Here is an 18662-nt window from a genome sequence, read left to right on the forward strand (position 1 = left end):
AAAGGAAAAAAGGTCTCCCTATCTTGGCTCAGAGACTTTTATCGTGGATTAAATCGTGCATTTGTACGTGTTATGAGCAGCTATCCTGACTGCCCACTCCACGAGAGCGCAAACATCATCATCAGCATTCTTGGCTCAGGTCCCTATTCAGGACATTTGCAGAGCGGCGACTTGAATGTCAGTGCATACATTCTCTAGTCATTACACCTTTACTCAACAGGCTAGGGATGATGCCCGTTTCGGTCGAGCTGTTTTACGGTCAGCATGTCCATGAACTCTGATCCCACCTCCTATGCAACTGCTTGGGATTCATCTACATCCTTACATTGGAATGGACATGTGCACTCACTCAAAGAAGAAAAATAATTTACTAATCTTTCTGTAACTGTTGTTCTTCGAGATGTGTTGCACGTGTCCATTCCATAACCCCCATCGTCCTACCCATCTTTTTCGGAGTTGGCTGGATAGAAGGAACTGCGGGGGAGGGAGGGTTGTCTGGGCCCTTCATACTGGCGCTACGAATGCATGGCACCAGAGGGCGCCAGAGCCACTCTGCAGGTACCACTACCACTGAGGGAAGAATTTCTCATGACTGTGCTCGGGGCGTACACACTTGGAATGGACATGTGTAACAAATCTCGAAGAAAAACAGTTATGCAGAGGTTAGTTGCTATTTTTTCTAGAAGGTTTCATTTCTACCTCAATAGTGGTACACAGAATGGGTACACTTTAAGGGGTGTATATCAAGATTTGATTCTCATCAGGGAAGAGTATCTTATAAATAAAATAATTTATCATGCAGTTTTGTATAGCTGGAAGCCAAGGAGCTGGGAAGGGGTTACTACAAATTGTCCTAATAAAGTGGAATGTACAAGGAATCTTTTAAAAATAAGGTACATATATGCACAATACATTTCCAAAATATTAACATGTTGTTAGACCAGAGGTGGGCAAATTACGGCCCATGGGACCCTCCTGCCCGGCCCCTGAGCTCCTGGCTTGGGAGGCTGGCCCCCTCCCCCTCCCCCTCCCCCTCCCCCACAGCCTCAGCTCGCCACACCACCAGCGCAATTCTCTGGGTAGCGGGGCTCTTGTAGAGTTATGGCCTGACCTGGTGCTCTGTGCTGCGCGGTAGCGTGGCTGGCTACAGCCGGGCGGCATGGTTGCTTGTCCTGGTGCACTGGGCGGTTTGGCTGTGGTGCCACCAGCCACCTGTGCTCCAGGCAGCACAGTAAGGGGGCAGGGAGCGGGGGGGTTGGAAAGATGGCAGGGGAGTTCGGGGTGTGGATAGGGGGCGGGTTGGTCAGAGGGCGGGGAACGGGGGTTGAATGGGGGCAGCATTCAGGAAGGGGGGTTAGATGCGGGGGCAGTCAGGAGCAGGGATTCTGGGGGCAGTCAGGGGACAGGGAGAAGGGGTGGTTGGATGGGGCAGAGGTCCCGGGGGGCCGGCAGGAGTCCCAGGGGGACTGTCAGGGGGTGAGAAGCAGGGGGGGTTGGATAGGGGGCGGGGGCCGGGCCACGCCTGGCTGTTTGGGAAGGCACAGCCTCCCCTAACCGGCTCTCCATACAATTTATAGACTCATAGACTCATAGACTTTAAGGTCAGAAGGGACCATTATGATCATCTGGTCTGACCCCCTGCACGCTGCAGGCCATAAAACCATCCCCGCCCCTTCCCTGGACTCTGCTGCTGAAGTCCCCAATCCTGTTATTAGTGACTTCAATCGGCAGAGACCCTCCTGCTAGAGATCCCTGCCCCATGCTGCGGAGGAAGGCGAAAAACCTCCAGAGGCTCAGCCAATCTGCCCTGGAGGAAAATTCCTTCCCGACCCCAAATATGGCGATCAGTAAGACCCCGAGCATATAGGCAAGAGTCTCCATCCTGACCCCTTTTAGCCATTATGCTATTTACCTACCATTGCTTGTTTTCCCTTGACAACTATGTTTTACCATTAAACCATTCCCTCCATAAACTTATCTAACTTAATCTTAAAGCCAGACAAGTCCCTCGCCCCCACCGTTTCCCTCGGAAGGCCGTTCCAATATTTCACCCCTCTAACGGTCAGAAACCCGATGTGGCCCTCAGGCCAAAAAGTTTGCCCACCCCTCTGTTAGATTGTGTGGTTCTTGTGCAATAAAATGCAGTTACAGTACACTAGCTTGCCCTGTAAGTTGTCAGAACCTATCCATTACAAGAGTCTCACTTATTCAGTCCAGATACCCCGTAAAAAAGCTTTCAGGCCTAGTCTAACCTCTAATAATAGAGAATGTGATGAGTGTTGTTGTGGTGAAGTACTCCAACAATAAGAAGCCTAATATACAAAATAGAAAAAACATGGACAAAAGTAATAAAATATTTAAACAAACATTAAACTAAGACAACTGAAATTTAAGCAACAATGTTTATATTTATAAGAGTTTAAAACCTGGTTGTAACAAGAATAGTGATGTCACAAATATTAACCTTTTGATTCATAAATACTTCTTAACCATATGTAAAATGTCTTATCTTAGTGGCTCTTCTGCATTAAGGACCAAAGAACACAGAATCAATGTGGAATCTACAGTAATGCTCATAGAATGATGAAAGCTTATATCATCTCACTAATTTTCTTTTTAGGAAAATCCGGAGAGACTACCCTTCCAAAATCCTTATTCAACTGTGTGCTGCATTACTTCTACTCAACCTAGTTTTCCTCCTTGATTCATGGATTGCTCTGTATAACATACGAGGCCTGTGCATCACAGTTGCTGTATTTCTTCATTATTTCCTCTTGGTTTCCTTCACCTGGATGGGCCTTGAAGCATTCCACATGTATCTTGCCCTTGTCAAAGTGTTTAATACCTATGTACGGAAATACATCCTTAAGTTTTGTATCGTTGGCTGGGGTACGTATATTTTTCTGGGTTTGGAATCTAAAATAAATATAGTTTCTTTACAACAATTTTGGATGGAAGACCATTTAAAAGTGACAACAAAGCAAGTATCAAATACCAGTTGCCTGTCAGAATCCTCAGATGCATTATCAATAACAGGGTTCTATTTACTTCACTATTCTGTGACTTTAGCATGTTGCAGAATTCACCCCTTGTTGCAAAGTTTTTCAGATTGTAAGTTCTCTCGGGGCATACACTATATATTGTGGGTGCTATTGCAATTCAAATGAATAATAAATTGTTTCTATTGGAACTACAGTTGCAGCTGTCTGAGAGCCAATTACACATTTGACTATTTCCATTTCCAACCCCCAAAGCAGATGGAATCTCTTCCATTGGGAAAATTAATGTTATTGCTCCAGATTATCAACTACATATTCTACCTCTAGACTGCTACTGTTTCTAACAAAAGGTAGCAAAACAGTGCCTCTGACTTAAGTGATGAGAAAACCCTAAGCCTGATTCTCTTGTCTTACCCATTATTGTAAATCAAGAGTAACTGCACTGAAAACAATGGAGTTAAACTAGTGTAAAACACGTGTGAGAGGCAAAATCAAGCCCATTGTATTTCATGTCCTTAAATCTGTGATATCAAAGAGCAGATGCAACACATGTTGCTAGTTTAACGTAGGTTGCAAGTGATATAAGTGGATCAAGTCACAGAATATATAGTCTTGTTCAGAAAGATTAAAACTTCAAATGTGTGTGAGTTTATTTTGCTTTTTATAAAGTAAGTTATCCTGATATAACAGTCTCCGACAGCCTTCATAACCTGGCCCTAGGTTTCATGGGAAAATATAGTTGTTTCGTCTCATCACAAAACTTTCATTCAGAATTATAACTATTATCTAATCTTTCAGGTGTACCACTTGTAGTGGTAGGCATTGTATTGGCTATAACACCAAATAACTATGGGCTTGGATCATATGGAAAGTTTCCTAATGGCTCACCAGATGAATTGTAAGTTAAAAGATAGGCATGTTTCAAAAGTGAATGCTAACAGAATGCTTTTATCTAATGGTGATGTGTGAGTGTGTATGTAAGCTTCTTTCCTGAAAGTGACACTTCTGTGAATAAATCTCTGCAGGATATATTAGGTCAAGTCTTCCTGAAACTGTTTGCAAGGCTCTGATCTTGGTCACAAAAGAGGGTATGCTCCAAAACACTGGCATGGAGCTAGAACATGAAAATAAGGTGAAGGCAAGACAAGAGAAATAAAGGAGATGGGGGATGAAGAGTAGAGTGTAGAAGAAAGCAAGCCTAAATGTAAAAAACAAAACAAACAAAAAACACCATATTGCCTAAGGAAACAGGAAACCTAAATCTAATCCACAGGTGTATTTATTTATTTATTTATTTGCTTTAACCCTTGGGATTCACTCAGATAGGATGATGATAGACACTGTTATAAACACCTACATAGACAGATGAAAACTTGAATCAGTGTATGTGGCCTTGAGTATTGCAGGATGATGTGTTTTCAACAAAATATAGCCATGCCTAATACTATTCTTTATCTAATATCTATTACTAATAATGAATGTCTGATAATATGATCTTTCCTCCTTTGTTTTTGTATTCTAGCTGCTGGATCAACAATAACATTGTCTTCTATATTACTGTCGTGGGATACTTCTGCATGATATTCCTGTTGAACATTGGCATGTTTATAGTGGTGCTGATTCAGCTTTGTCGAATCAAAAAGAAGAAACAACTTGGAACTCAGAGAAAAACCAGTATTCAAGACCTCAGGAGTGTGGCAGGCCTCACATTCTTATTGGGAATTACTTGGGGATTTGCCTTTTTTGCATGGGGGCCAGTAAATCTGATATTTATGTACCTCTTTGCCATCTTTAACACATTACAAGGTAAGTTTATGCTTTGTTATGGCCTTTTGTATAAAAATGTAATGAATAATTCAGTTCTAAGAAATGCTTTATTATGGACAAGAGTTTACCAAAATTATATCTTGACTGTTACATAATATAAAAAATAAAACTACCTTGAAGATGACCCTTCTTAATAGTTGTATTACATTTAAAGAAAATTAATGCAAAGCAAATGCTTTCAGAAGTGACGTGCTGTCTTTTTGAGTGCATTGTAATGAAAATTGTCATCTTAAGGTCCATTCATAGAATCACAAAAGCTACAGGACAAAAGACCTATTGGGTCATTTAGGCTCTGACGTAATTTATTTGCTTTTGAAAATTTTTACCCTATGTTGCATTTTCAAATGAGTTAAGCATTTAGGACCTGATTTTTAAAAGTAATTTGGTGTTGTTCCACTCAGCACTGCAAGGTATAAGTGATTTAGATGGCTGAGTCCTATTTTCAAAAGTAACTTAGGCACTTAGAAGGCTGATTCCCATTGGCTTTCATTGTGACTTACGCTTCTCAGTGCCTAAGTCACTTCTGAAGATGGGACTTAGCTGTCTAAATCACTTAGGCCCAGATCTGAAAATCCCACTGATTTCAATGGAAGTTAGATTTCTAAATATCTTTGAGGATCTGGGCTTTAGGCCTTGCAACAATGAGCAGAGCAACATCTAAATATCATTAAAAATCTGAGCATTAGGGCCAAATTGAAGTGCCCAAAGATGCAGATTTTCAAAAGCATCTAGGTGCCTAACTCCTGTTGAACACAATGGGAGTTAGGTGTCTAACTTACCCTGAGAATTGGTCCAGAAAATGCTAATCTCTGTCTTCTCCAGTCCAAACTTGTAGCTTCTCCTTTATTTTTCATTCCCTGAAATCTAACTTAAAGAATTGCACAACCACTTTCTTCTTTGATACATTGTAGCTGGCAGGCAGTGTAAATATTTCTGACATGCTTTCTTTGAAAAGTGGAAGGTTTGGAAGCAAGTATAGTCCCACTCTGTATGGGAAGCAGTGAAAAGTGGTTGGATCTGTGATCTGGCACAGTTTGAGGTACCCCAACATGTGTGATTTGCCTCCTTCCAGGAAAAGACGTGGTTTGAATTTGTGGTGAAGAGGGCTACAATTACTGTTATTTGAGCATGAGCTGTTAGCCCACGTGGGCTTTCACTATGACTTAATTGTGACTGCGGCGGGAGGGGAGGGGGCGGAAAAGCTGCCTGGTAACCTTGAATTTGCATTAGGTTTAATAAAATTTGCCCCAGTGGCCTATCAACAAGAACACTGGTCTGTAAGTGTTATTGATTCCATCATAAGCAGCAGCAGCAATATATTAACTCCAAATAAAATATGGAGAAGTTCCACAAAGTATGTAGAGAAAGCCAAATTCAGTTGATTATACCTCATATTTGAAATGATACTGCTATAATGAGGTTGTGTTGTTATCTTGTCTTGATTTCTGTACTGAAGGTTCAAATAAACTTGCAGCTCCACACAGATCTTCATATTTTAAACTCAGTTACCTGATGTATTTGAATTTTTGGTACTCTGTATCCTCCTTATATCTAATACATATCATGCAAGTGTAATGAGAAAAAGCATTTCAGGTAATGGCATCAGTCTATTGTTTAGACTATCAGTGTCTCTGCTGAACAAAAGAGTATGAGATCATTTGATTGGGATCAGTTGACTTGAGAAGAAACAAAAGAAAAACGATACATCCATTTAAAAAAGTTACAAAACAGCAAAAATTCTATGGCTTGAAGTAATATTCTGACATTTGGTACTTTGCAGGATTCTTCATTTTTATCTTCTACTGTGTGGCAAAGGAAAATGTCCGCAAACAGTGGAGACGATATCTGTGTTGTGGAAAATTCAGGCTGGCTGAAAATTCTGGTAAATATTAAACACTGTTTTCTACATTTGTAAATTATATAATTAGTCAGGTGTAAAGTCCCCATTCTCTTTAGCAAATATTGTTATGCAATAAATAGCATAGCAATATTTCCAGATATATCTACTACTTTGTTTTATTTTCCTGATGCATAAAGATTGCATTTTATTTAATTGCAAAATACTGCTGTATAAAGTATTAATTTTGATTGGGACTCTGCATATGTATAAGGCTGTAGCCTTGTGGAGTCCTTTGTATGACTGAGACCTAAATCAATCCCCAAAGATCTGCTTTCTCAAAGTCAATGGTAGCCTTAGCAATGACTTCAGTGAGAGCAGGGTCAGAAGCAGCTTTGAGAATGTGTCTTCCTAACAATTTTTGGGGGTCTTTCATTGTAACATAATTGTATTTGAAAAGTTATACATACCCTTACACAATCTAAACTCAAAGGTGAAGTACTGCGGTTGCAGTTACTGGTAATCTCTAAATGGGCATACAGTCACAAAAGTATGATTAGTGACTTTTTAAAACTAAGAAATTAAAAAGAGAAAATGTAAATTCTTACACATCTAGAATTATGCAATTCCTATGAGAATAGTTTTCTATCTGAAATACTGGGAAAAGATCTTTGCTAGAATTTAACTTAAATTGCATTATTAACTGTACTCTTGCATTTATTTGTGCTTGAATGTACTGCACTATTTTCTATAACACTTATTCTACTATAGATTGGAGTAGAACTGCTACTAATGGTTTAAAGAAGCAGACTGTAAACCAAGGAGTATCCAGTTCTTCCAATTCCTTACAATCAAACAGTAACTCTACTAATTCCACCACACTGCTAATGAATAATGATTATTCAGTACACGCAAATGGGAATGGTATGTATGTCGCAAAAGAGTACTTCTCAAACTATATCCTTTTGTTATTTTGAAACAGTTTTAGGCTCTATTATGGCAATTTAAAGTGGGCAGTGAACCAATTATTATTTATGAATACAGAATCAAAAGGTTTTAGTGTGGTCTTATAAATAATAATACTAAAATTATCCAATTGAGGGTAATATAGTAGTACATTTTTAAAAAAATACTCACTTCTCATACTTAACGTGAACTGGTGATTATATGCAAAATTGTAAATGGTATACATTACTCAAATACCCAGCAGAAGTGCTATTTATATCCTGCTTGTCAGTTGAAGACAGAACTAGCAGTGGAAAACTTTAAGAACGTTTTAAAATAGCTATCAACTCTTAAAGAAAACACAGTCTACTGATGAAAGAAATGTGATGACATCCAATAAAATAATTTTTAAAAACATGAAAGCTATCATTTGGGAATGCTATTAGGGTGTGAGGGCTTGATCTGCAGAACCCCTGCTATCATTACCAGGACATCCACATGTAACCCCCTTATGAGGCTGGGGAAGCAGAGTAAGAAAGGGAGAATGGGACAACAGAGGCCATAAAATCTTCTCACTTAAGTGGTCACAGCCAGAGAGCTACATAGCTGTTGGCTACTGGGTAAGTAATGGAGCTCAGTTACAGTATTTTTTCTGTGACTTCCATGGCCAATCTTCCCTAATGGAAATGTATTTATGTGTTGCAGGAAATGGTGCTTAAGGACAAAATGCTTCATGACTTGAATCATAGAATATCAGGGTTGGAAGGGACCTTAGAAGGTCATCTAGTCCACCCCCCTGCTCAAAGCAGGACCAATCCCCAACTAAATCATCCCAGCCAGGGCTTTGTCAAGCCTGACCTTAAAAACCTCTAAGGAAGGAGATTCCACCACCTCCCTAGGTCACCCATTCCAGTGCTTCACCACCCTCCTAGTGACATTTTTTCCCCTAATATCCAGCCTAAACCTCCCCCATTACAAATGTGCATGCTTCCACTTAGGACAAACATAATGCTCCCTATTAAGTTGTTATTCTCTGTAGGCAATGTGAACATACTCATTCCCTATCCATCTCTCCCCTTTCCTGGCTCATGGAAATGCAGGTGTTCAAATGTCACATCACTCCATTTCAGATGCAAATTGGAATGGCTAGTGAGGAAATTAGATATGCACATAATTTGAATGCACCCACAAAAAATGAACCTCTTATGGCTGAAAATAATCTAAGTTTTGCATCTTTATCTAATGGCAGCACAAAAGAGAGCATGACTTATGCCAGGGGTGGCCAAACCGTGGCTTGTGAGCTGCATGTGGCTCTTTTACAGCTGAAGTGTGGCTGGCAGACCCCCCCACATTTCTCCCCATTCTCCGCCGACCAGACTCGGGGAGGCGGGAGCCTGGGGCTTCAGCTCTGCAGCAGGGTGTTGGGGCTAAGGACTTGTGCCCTGCAGGGAGGGGTCTCAGGGCATCAGTCCTGTGCAGGCACGCTGCAGGGCTGAAGCTCCAAGCCCTGGCAGGTGCACCCCGGCTCTCCAACTGCTGAAGATTGTCTTATATGGCTCAGATGGTCAGTAAGTTTGGTCACCCCGACTTATGCTTTGGCCATGCTGGTTGTGCGCTCTGATGGTGCAGCACTTCCTCTTTCCGTGTTGAAAATAAAAGAGTAATGACTCAGGCTATCCCACATTGTGGAGCACATAGGTCATCATATGTTATAAGACATAAAAACTGTACTCATGGATGCCCAAAGGCCAGTGTTTCTTTCCCTCAGTCAAGGGCTGAGTCTCAGCACTATTGTTATTGCTCAAATTGTTTTATGTGCAGTTGATGAACTTCACAGACTGGCTACTTTGTTTGTATTGTTGCTACTGGGATGTTTAAAATAATGGCTGAAGTTGTCCTTTAAATGTTATTTTTTAAGTACATCTGAAGCAGGAAGCCTGCTAAATAGCCAGTGATGCCACTGAATGATCGAGATGCTAAAGGAGCACTCAGGGAAGGCAAGGCCATTGTGGAGAAACTAAATGAACTCTTTGCATCAGCCTTCACTGAAGAGGATGAGGGAGATTCCCATACCTGAGCTATTCTTTTTAGGTGACAAATCTGAGGAACTGTCCCAGATCAAGATGTCATTAGAGGAGGTTTTGGAACAAGCTGATCAATGAAACATTAATATGTCACCTGGACCAGATGGTATTCACCCAAACATTTTGAAGGAACTCAGATATGAAATTGCAGAACTAAAAACTGCGGATTGTAACCTAACACTTAAATCAACTTCTGTACCAGATGACTGGAGGATAGCTAATGTGACACCAATTTTTTAATAAGGCTCCAGAGATGATCCTGGCAATTTCAGGCCAGTAAGCCTAACTTCAGTACCAGGCAAACTGGTTGAAACTATAGTAAAGAACAAAATTGTCAGACTCATAGATTAACATGATTTGTTGGGGAAGAGTCAACATGGTTTTTGTAAAGGGAAATCATGTCTCACCAATCTACTAGAATTCTTTGAGGGGGTCAACAAGCATGTGGACAAGGGGAATCCAGTGGCTGTCGTGTACTTAGACTTTCAGAAAGCCTTTGACAAGGTCCCTCACTAAAGGTACTTAAGCAAAGTAAGCTGTCATGGGATAACTGGGAAGGTCTTCTCATGGATGTGTAACTGGTTAAAAGACAGGAAACAAAGGCTAGGAATAAATGGTCAGTTTTCAAAATGGACCAAGGTAAATGGTGTCCCCCAGGGGTCTGTACTGGGACCAGTACTGTTCAATATATTCATAAATTATCTGGAAAAGGGGGTAAACAGCAAGGTGGCAAAATTTGCACATGATACAAAATTACTTAAAATAGTTAAGTCCAAAGTCAACTGCAAAGAGTTACAAAGGAATGTCACAAAACTGGGTGACCGGGCAACAAAATGACAGATGAAATCAAATGTTGATAAATGCTAAGTAATGCACATTTGAAAACATAATCCCACTATACATATAAAATTATGGGCTCTAAATTAGTTGCTACCATTCAAGAAAGAAAGATCTTGGAGTTATTGTGGATAGTTCTCTGAAAACATCTGCTCAATGTGCAGCAGCAGTCAAAAAAGTGAACAGAATGTTAGGAACCACTAGGAAAGATATAGATAAGGCAAAAAATATCATAATGCCTCTATATAAATTCATGGCATGCCCACATCTTGAATACTGTGTGCATATCTGGATGCCCCATCTCAAAAAAGATATACTGGAATTGGAAAAGGTTCAGAAAAGGGCAACAAAAATGATTAAGGGTATGAGGAGAGATTAAAAAGGACTGGGACTTTTCAGCTTGGAAAAGAGATGATTAAGGGAAGATATGATACAGGTCTATAAAATCTTGACTGGTGTGGAGAAAGTGAACAAGGAATTGTTACTCACTCCTTCACATAACACAAGAATTAGGGGTCACCTAATGAGATTAATAGGCAGCAGGTTTAAAACAAACAAAAGAAAGTACTGCTTCACACAATGCACAGTCAACCTGTGGAACTCTTTGCCAGAGGATGTTGAGAAGGCCAAAACTATAATAGGGTTAAAAAAAGAACTAGATAAGTTCATGGTGGATCAGTCCATCAATGACTATTAGCCAGGATGGACAGGGATACAACACCATACTGAGTGCCTCTAGCCTCTGTTAGCCAGAAGCTGGGCATGGACGACAGGTGGTGGATCACTCAGTGATTGCCTGTTCTGTCAATTCCCTCTGAAGCACCAGGCATTGGCCAGTGTTGGAAGACCGCATACTGGGCTAGATGGACCATTGGTCTGACCCAGTATGGCCCTTCTTGAGTTCTTATTTTATGTTCTTATGTTCTCATATCCTGACACCTTATATTAGAAAAATAAGTAAACATCTCTCATATATAACAATGCTTTTGGATAATAATGTTAGATAGAGTAAAATCTATAGCTTGAATTCAAATGTCTACCATTTTCACATAATATTGTCCATATATGTAGTGAACTACATGTTGTGAAGAAATCATGAGACTTCAGGAGATCAAATCTTAATGACATTTTGCCATGTTCTCATTAGCTTTCCAAATTAAATGAGTTTGTGAAATAGTTCCTTTTGCCCCATCCCTCTCTAAAACCTTCCTCCACTGTTTGATACTAGCAGGATTAATGCTCTTGGTACCTGACAATTCAGTTCACAGGTAAAAAACAAAACAGTAATTCTCACTGCCATTAAAACAATGTGGGTGAGGTAACATCTTTCATTGGACCAACTTCTGTTGGTGAGAGAGACAAGCTTTCAAGCCACGTATAGCTCTTCTTTGGGTGTACCTTCCCCAGACCTGAAAAAGAGCTCTGTGTGGCTCGAAAGCTTGTCTCCCTCACCAACAGAAGTTGGTCCAATAAAAGATATTACCGCACCCATCTTGTCTCTGTAATATCCTGGAACTGACACAGCTACAACTACATTAAATAGAAAGACTTACAATGCTCACCTAAGCCTTTGCTGTATTTGTGCATTGTGGCAACTAAGCACAGCTTTCCAGAGCAGAGGATTTTGGGTCCTCTGGTATTTTGGAATTATAGACAAACTCCAATGGTTTTAATAGGTGAGCAATTCCATTGATTTGAGGTCATCTCCCTGTCCTGTCCAATGCTAGCCTCTCAGATGACACTGAGTCCATGGTCTGCTTCTGCAATGAGGTTCTGTCCAGGCTGAGGATCTCAGCATATGTCCTGAGTTGGTACATCATCTTCCTGCTGATGCACCATTGCAGATGGAGGTGATGGACCATCACTTCCTAACCCACTTGGAAACTTGAAATGCTTTTATGATAGACACTGCCACATATGTATGGAGGTAAGCCACTTATTTTTACTTAATTTTTAATTGAATGTTTTGAATGCTGTGAGCCTGCCCCTGCAGCCTCCACTCATACCAAAAAAGAGTTTTGTTGAGTGGGTTGGATGAAGCTTTAGAACCTGTATTACAGAGGTTCTCAAACTGGGGGTTGTGACTCCTCAGGGGGTCACAAAGTTATTACACGGGGGAATTGCAAGCTGTCAGCCTCCACCCCAAACCCTCGCTTTGCCTCCAGCATTTATAATAGTGTTAAATATATTTAAAAGTGTTTTTAATTTATAAGGGGGGGTTGCACTCAGGGGTTTGCTATGTGAAAGGGGTCACCAGTACAAAAGTTTGAGAACCACTGCTGTATTACATATGCCCTGATGGTTTCCTTCCTTTTTCTTTCCTCTTAGGATTTGGGGGAGGAGGGTCATCTGGAGACAGTGGGTCCTCCTGGCAAGCCCTTTGATGAACCAGTTCCTTCCACTCATCTGCCACTTATCTGGCAGTTGTACCTGAGGAGAGATAAATATGCTGATGGAAGGACTGGAGTATGCTGATGGTGGATAGAGTGACCCAAGATGGTAAGTTTGGAATGTTAGATGTATACAGGCTGTGGCTTTGCTTAGTTAGTGGATCTCTAATTTACAATTTTATACTGTCACTTCACACTAATGTCTCTCTCTTCTTCTGCCTTTCTCTTGCAGATTTGCAGAGTTTGTGAGACTAGGTGGCTCCCAGATGAACCTGTAAATCCCATCACTCAGCTTTGTTTTTCAGTCTCTCTCTGCCTCTGCCTGTTTTTGAAGCCTTTATTTTATTACAAGACATGAAGAGGAATAAAACTCCCATTTATCTTATCTGTTTATTTGTATAAGTGTTTCAGTGATTGACAGTTTTGTGCATTAAACTGTGTATGTTTGGGTTTTGTGTCCTGTGTATTTTTCCAGCTTTCTTTAGCAGATCCAACACCAGCCCAGCAGATTTGCAGGGACTTGAGAATTACTATTGGATAGTTTGCTGTCTTCAGTTTCTAAAATGATGAGAAAAAAACCTTACAAATCTAGTCCTAATCAGAGCCAGATCAAGGCATAGGTATTATAGGTCTGAACCAATAGAGCCCTTGCTCCTGGAGATATGTGCTTTACAATCAAAATATGACACAAGTGAAAATGATACACTGACATCTGCTTGAGTCTGTAGGGAGCCTGGAACAATAGCTCTGAGAGACATACTCCACATAAAACCTCCCCCAACAGAAGACCATGTGGTAGGAGGAGAAGAGAACAGCAGTTCAAGCCCAGCCACTCAAACAAGAAAAACCCTGTCTGCTGGGTTAAATACTGAGCCCCCAATGCTGGCACTCCTGGTAACTAGAATACAACCCTATTGTGCTGCCCCTGCCTCTTTGGGGCAGAGCAATGGGGGAATTCTGTGTTCTGTTGTGCCTCTGCCCATGGATGGTCTTAATCTAGCTCTGGTCTTGGCTGGATCAAACCACAGTCCCTCACATGGAAGCACATCTTGTGGCCACTGAACCAGTCTCTGATGTCTTCTTAAATAAACAGAACTGTGAATTTCTTTTTCCTTTGTTAGTCAGAAGGATATTTTCATGCACTGGATTTATGACCTCAGATTAAGATATTCGTAAGTGTTATTTAAAAAAAAAAAGTTTTGCCAATACTCATACTAATAGTAATGTTTTTTTATCTTTAATGAATACAGTTCCCCCCATAAATAACTGCACTGAACTTCTGCTTGTGAGCCTATTCCTGAATATTTGCTTAACACAAAACACTCTGTCTCAAAGGAAATGTTTGTTCATTTTTTGTTTCCCTTAACATCATATTTTTCATCACAATCAACCCACATCCTTTTTTTGTTCTGTTTTCATATTTTGTCATCTCCTCTGGCTCACTAACAATGTATGGAGGAAACTTGTTTTAAAATGCATTCGTCATTTTCTTTTGACTTAATATTAATTAAATCAATTATAGTAACTGGCGAAATACCCTGGAACTTTGAAAATCATTTGAATACAACACATAATACAGTCCTTAAAAGGACTTAGCAATCTTAGCAATCATATGTATGCTATGTCTGACTTCTGACAGCCCTTTCAAGTTGGCCTACTTTACAAGAAAGGACTGCAGAAACTCTACTTTGAAGTGTTTACGGAGTTGGATTTTGTTATCAGAAAAACAAAATAAATGCAAAAGAAAGAGTAAGAGTTAAAATACAACTGAAGTATCCAGCATGCAATGTATAGAGATAAGAGATCCATACCCAAGGATTTAGGACTCTTAGAATTTCAGGAATTCTGGAACCCTTTAAGTTTTCTCGAAGCTCCACTGAGCTGATAAGTCACAGTGAGTGCAAGTATACTTGTTCATAGCTGTGGTGGCACCAGAAACACTCCAACTTTCTATCCATATGTGGGTTTGGATGCATACTGTGCAAGGCCTGTATTTCAGATGCTTCAAAGAAAGCAAATTCCACAAACAAGACATGTTTAAAAGAGGTAAAACTCAGTGCTCCAGCTGTCTTGCAAAGCAGGTAAACTCTTAAAAAAACATTAAATTAAAAATTAAAGTTTTCATTCAAAATTGTTTTAATTATTGTTTTCTGGGTTCCATGTTCCTAGTAATTAATCTCAATTGATGTATTCTGATTATTTGAATTTTCTTGTTATACTGTATTTTATGTACTGCTACATTGCACTTACCTAATTTAGCACATATATTTTTCATTTTGGTCTAAGTCAGTTGGTTCCCTTTTGTTTTGTTTGTGCTTTGGAATTAGACACTATCAATATATAAATTATATCACATTGTTTGACTAATATGGGGACAAGATATCAGTGGGAGATAATTGTCTGAGTAAGGTGAGAAGGATTTGGCCCTCTCTGTAATGATCTATACAGTTTAGGTCAAATTCTGTCCTCAGGCCACATGTGAAAATTATTATATAACAAATTAATTACAGAAAAATCCTTACTTAAAACTCATTCCAGGGAGCAAAGAAGAATGAAATATGAATGTTCTCAGTATACTCACTGAAATTTTTAAGAAATATGCATGTCTTTGGTGACTTTTCACTATGAATCATTTCTGACTTGCGCCATGCTTTTATTTTTGCAGGTAATGTCTCCAGTGAGAAGAACGGTGTTTCTTTCAACATACAGAATGGCGATGTGTGTCTTCATGACTTTTCAGGAAAGCAGCTCGTATTTCATGAGAAGGATGACGCAGACCACAAAAAAAACCCGTGTCTCACTCAGAAGGACTTCAAAGAGGGGAAGCCTACATTTTATTAAGCAAATGTGATTTTTTTCAAAGCACATTGTTTTACAGTGTAAAACACAGATTTTTACTTTAACTATTTTACATAATGTGAGAAGACCTGAAACTTATCCTTGTTTTATAGATGGTACTGGAGCCTTGAGGCAGTCATGTACTGGGTTGATAATGAGAGTTATAATTGTTTAAAAAGTCATTGCTACTATTTGACAAGGTACTACATCACAATTGGCACAATTTCCAATTTGATTTCCCATTCTCCCCTCCCCCCCCCCCCCCAAGGTTTAAAGGAAGGTTTGCTTTTAGACTCTTATTTTCTCAGTATAACTACAATTTGTATATCTGAATACAATACATAGTATTGTAAATGTAGGTAACTACAAGTTACACTTAAACAAGATTCTAAATTATCTTTCAAAATGTTAGTTAGTTTCAAATTGTCTACTACAACATTTTTAAGATTATAGTTGCAGATTTTATAACATTGTAAATAAGCAAAACAATATCCACCTTTAAGCATTTTTATGCTATTTTTTATATTTATTTCTTGTAATATAAATTTAAAAATATTCCTTTGTATAGAAAAATAATTGATATTTTGTTTTAACTTTATTGTTAGAATGTAGTTAAAGTTGATTATTTCAATTAACTTCTGAAGCATTCTATATTTATAGGTAATTTGTTCAGTATGTGAAATAATTTACAGTGGTTACAGTGTGAAGATGTTCACAAGACAGAGAACTGTAAATATGAACACTGTCACTATAGAACCACTGACTGGGACCCAGGAATACAGTGCATGGGTGTCTTATCAAGGGATAAAACTCCACAGGAGGGAGTGATGGATAAAGTAGGCAATAGGCTATTAGCTATATTCTTGGAGTGAAATCCTGGCCCCACTGAAGTCAATGGGAGTTTTGCCATTGATTTCAGTGGGGACATGATTTCACTCCTAGTGGTCGTAACAGAAATAAATATGCGGCCAGTTTGCAACTGCAATATTTAAAAAAAAATAATTATCATTAAAAAAACAGTAGTTATTATTTAGTAGCCAAGCCAAGTGTTTGTTTCATTATTAAATTGTATAAAAGATCAGTTTCTCTCACATCCAGGTTTCTATTTGTTTTTGGTCTCTGCTGACAGTCAAATCCTGAGGTCCTTACTCAGTGTTTACTTGTTACCTACTCAACTAAAACTTCTAATGATCTGCAGTGAGCGTTTATGAGGAGAGACTAAAAAGACTGGGACTTTTCAGCTTGGAAAAGAGATGACTAAGCGGGGATATGATAGGTCTATACAATTGTAAATGGTGTGGAGAAAGTGAATAAGGAAGTGTTATTTACTCCTTCACATAACATGAGAACCATGGGTCACCCAATGAAATTGATAGGCAACAGGTTTAAAACAAACAACAGGACACAACACAGAGTCGACCTGTGGAACTCATTGCCATGGGATGTTGTGAAGATCAGAACTATAATGTGGTTCAAAAAAGAATTAGATAAGTTCATTGAGGACAGGTCCATCAATGGCTATTAGCCGAGATGGTCAGGGACACAACCCCATGCTGTGGGTATTCGTAAACCTCTAACTGACAGAAGCTGTGACTGGATGATGGGATGGATCACTTGATAAAGTACCCTGTCATGTTCATTTCCTCTGAAGCATCTGGACCTGGCCATTGTCAGAAGACAGGATGCTGGGCAAGATGGACCACTGGTTTGACCCAGTATGGCCATTCTTATATTTGCCTGAATAAGGACAGCAGGATTAGACGCTATATGCATAATATCTCATAATAGATAGAGAATGCCGCCTTCCTCCTTATGTTCTTGCACAAGGTCTGAGTGTAGCTGGAGTCCTTGGGTCCAGGAGTGCAAAGACTGCTACCAGCTAGTACCCACAGTAGTACCAGCCCCTCTGAAGGAGATTACTAGGGGGCTGGGTTATGCTGGCCCCCTACAAAGAAGGAACAAATGCTGTACTTCCTCCGAGGTTGGTGCACTTGCAGCATTCCCTGGGGAACCCTGGAAACACTGTTCTAGAGTGGTGAGCATTGGTATTGCCTCCTACTTTGGACTCTGTTGCAATGCAACAATTTGAACTCTTAACATTCTCACAAATGTCAAATCCTTCTGTATTGATACAATACATGGGTTCTGTTTGTCACCTACTTCTGAAACTGCCCTGAGCACATTTGTATATAGTGACAATTTAAAACATTTGTTCTATTTACCCACAAGAGTTGTAACTGTTGTTGTGAGAGTTGTGAACCAGATATAAGAATGATCATGGTACCACAATACAAACACTAATAATCTAGGCATGCATTTCAGTTAATGCTTTAGCTATTTGGCTTAGGGGCCTTTGCACTGTTTCTTATAAATACAAGAAAACTACATAATTTTATATTTTCAAATGTAAAAAATAAATAAATTTGTAGTAAGTAATGGGCATGAGCTATGGAATTTATTTCATTTAGATAATATGCAAGTATAAATTATCTATTTACATTTCTCAGAATAATATGATCCAGGCTACCTGTCCTATAGGAGGAAATTCTATCAGGCCCTCTATATTTGTTTAGGTTCCACCTTTTATGGTTTTAGCAGCCCTACTCTTCATAGAGGAGGTTTGAACATGAACCCACCCAGAGCTGGTGAGTGCCACCCTATGAGTCTGTTGGAGGCAAGAACATGGTGTGAGAAGTGCCAAACGGCTATGTTTCTGTCCAGTATTCTGATTCCCTGCAAAAAAGCATGTTACACCACCATTAAACTGCTTGGATTCTTAACTTGGTTTTATTTTTGCATCCAGTGTGTCCTCCTTGCATTTTTCATTCTTTTCATTTGATTTCTTGCTCGTAAGAGTTATCACCTACATACCCCCTCTCTATTAAAATAATTAAACATCTCTCAT

At 39.5% G+C, this 18662-nt stretch overlaps 1 protein-coding gene and 1 long non-coding RNA gene across 2 annotated transcripts in view; both read left to right on the forward strand.

Moving 5' to 3' along the window:
* ADGRG2 (adhesion G protein-coupled receptor G2) overlaps positions 1 to 15916 on the forward strand; it is a 95178-nt gene extending 79262 nt beyond the window's left edge. The window contains 7 exon segments of the mRNA XM_024106909.3: positions 2621 to 2889; positions 3798 to 3897; positions 4522 to 4805; positions 6607 to 6708; positions 7435 to 7587; positions 15585 to 15709; positions 15711 to 15916. Coding sequence (XP_023962677.2) covers positions 2621 to 2889; positions 3798 to 3897; positions 4522 to 4805; positions 6607 to 6708; positions 7435 to 7587; positions 15585 to 15709; positions 15711 to 15770 — 1093 coding nt within the window. The 3' untranslated portion in view covers positions 15771 to 15916.
* LOC135979880 (uncharacterized) lies at positions 12858 to 13369 on the forward strand. Its single transcript, XR_010597137.1, has 2 exons — positions 12858 to 13028; positions 13152 to 13369. It is a non-coding gene; the product is annotated as an uncharacterized LOC135979880 (long non-coding RNA).
* Positions 15917 to 18662: the final 2746 nt, after the last annotated feature.

The sequence above is a fragment of the Chrysemys picta genome, chromosome 1, assembly GCF_011386835.1.
Source record: "Chrysemys picta bellii isolate R12L10 chromosome 1, ASM1138683v2, whole genome shotgun sequence".
Classification (NCBI taxonomy): Eukaryota; Metazoa; Chordata; order Testudines; family Emydidae; genus Chrysemys; species Chrysemys picta.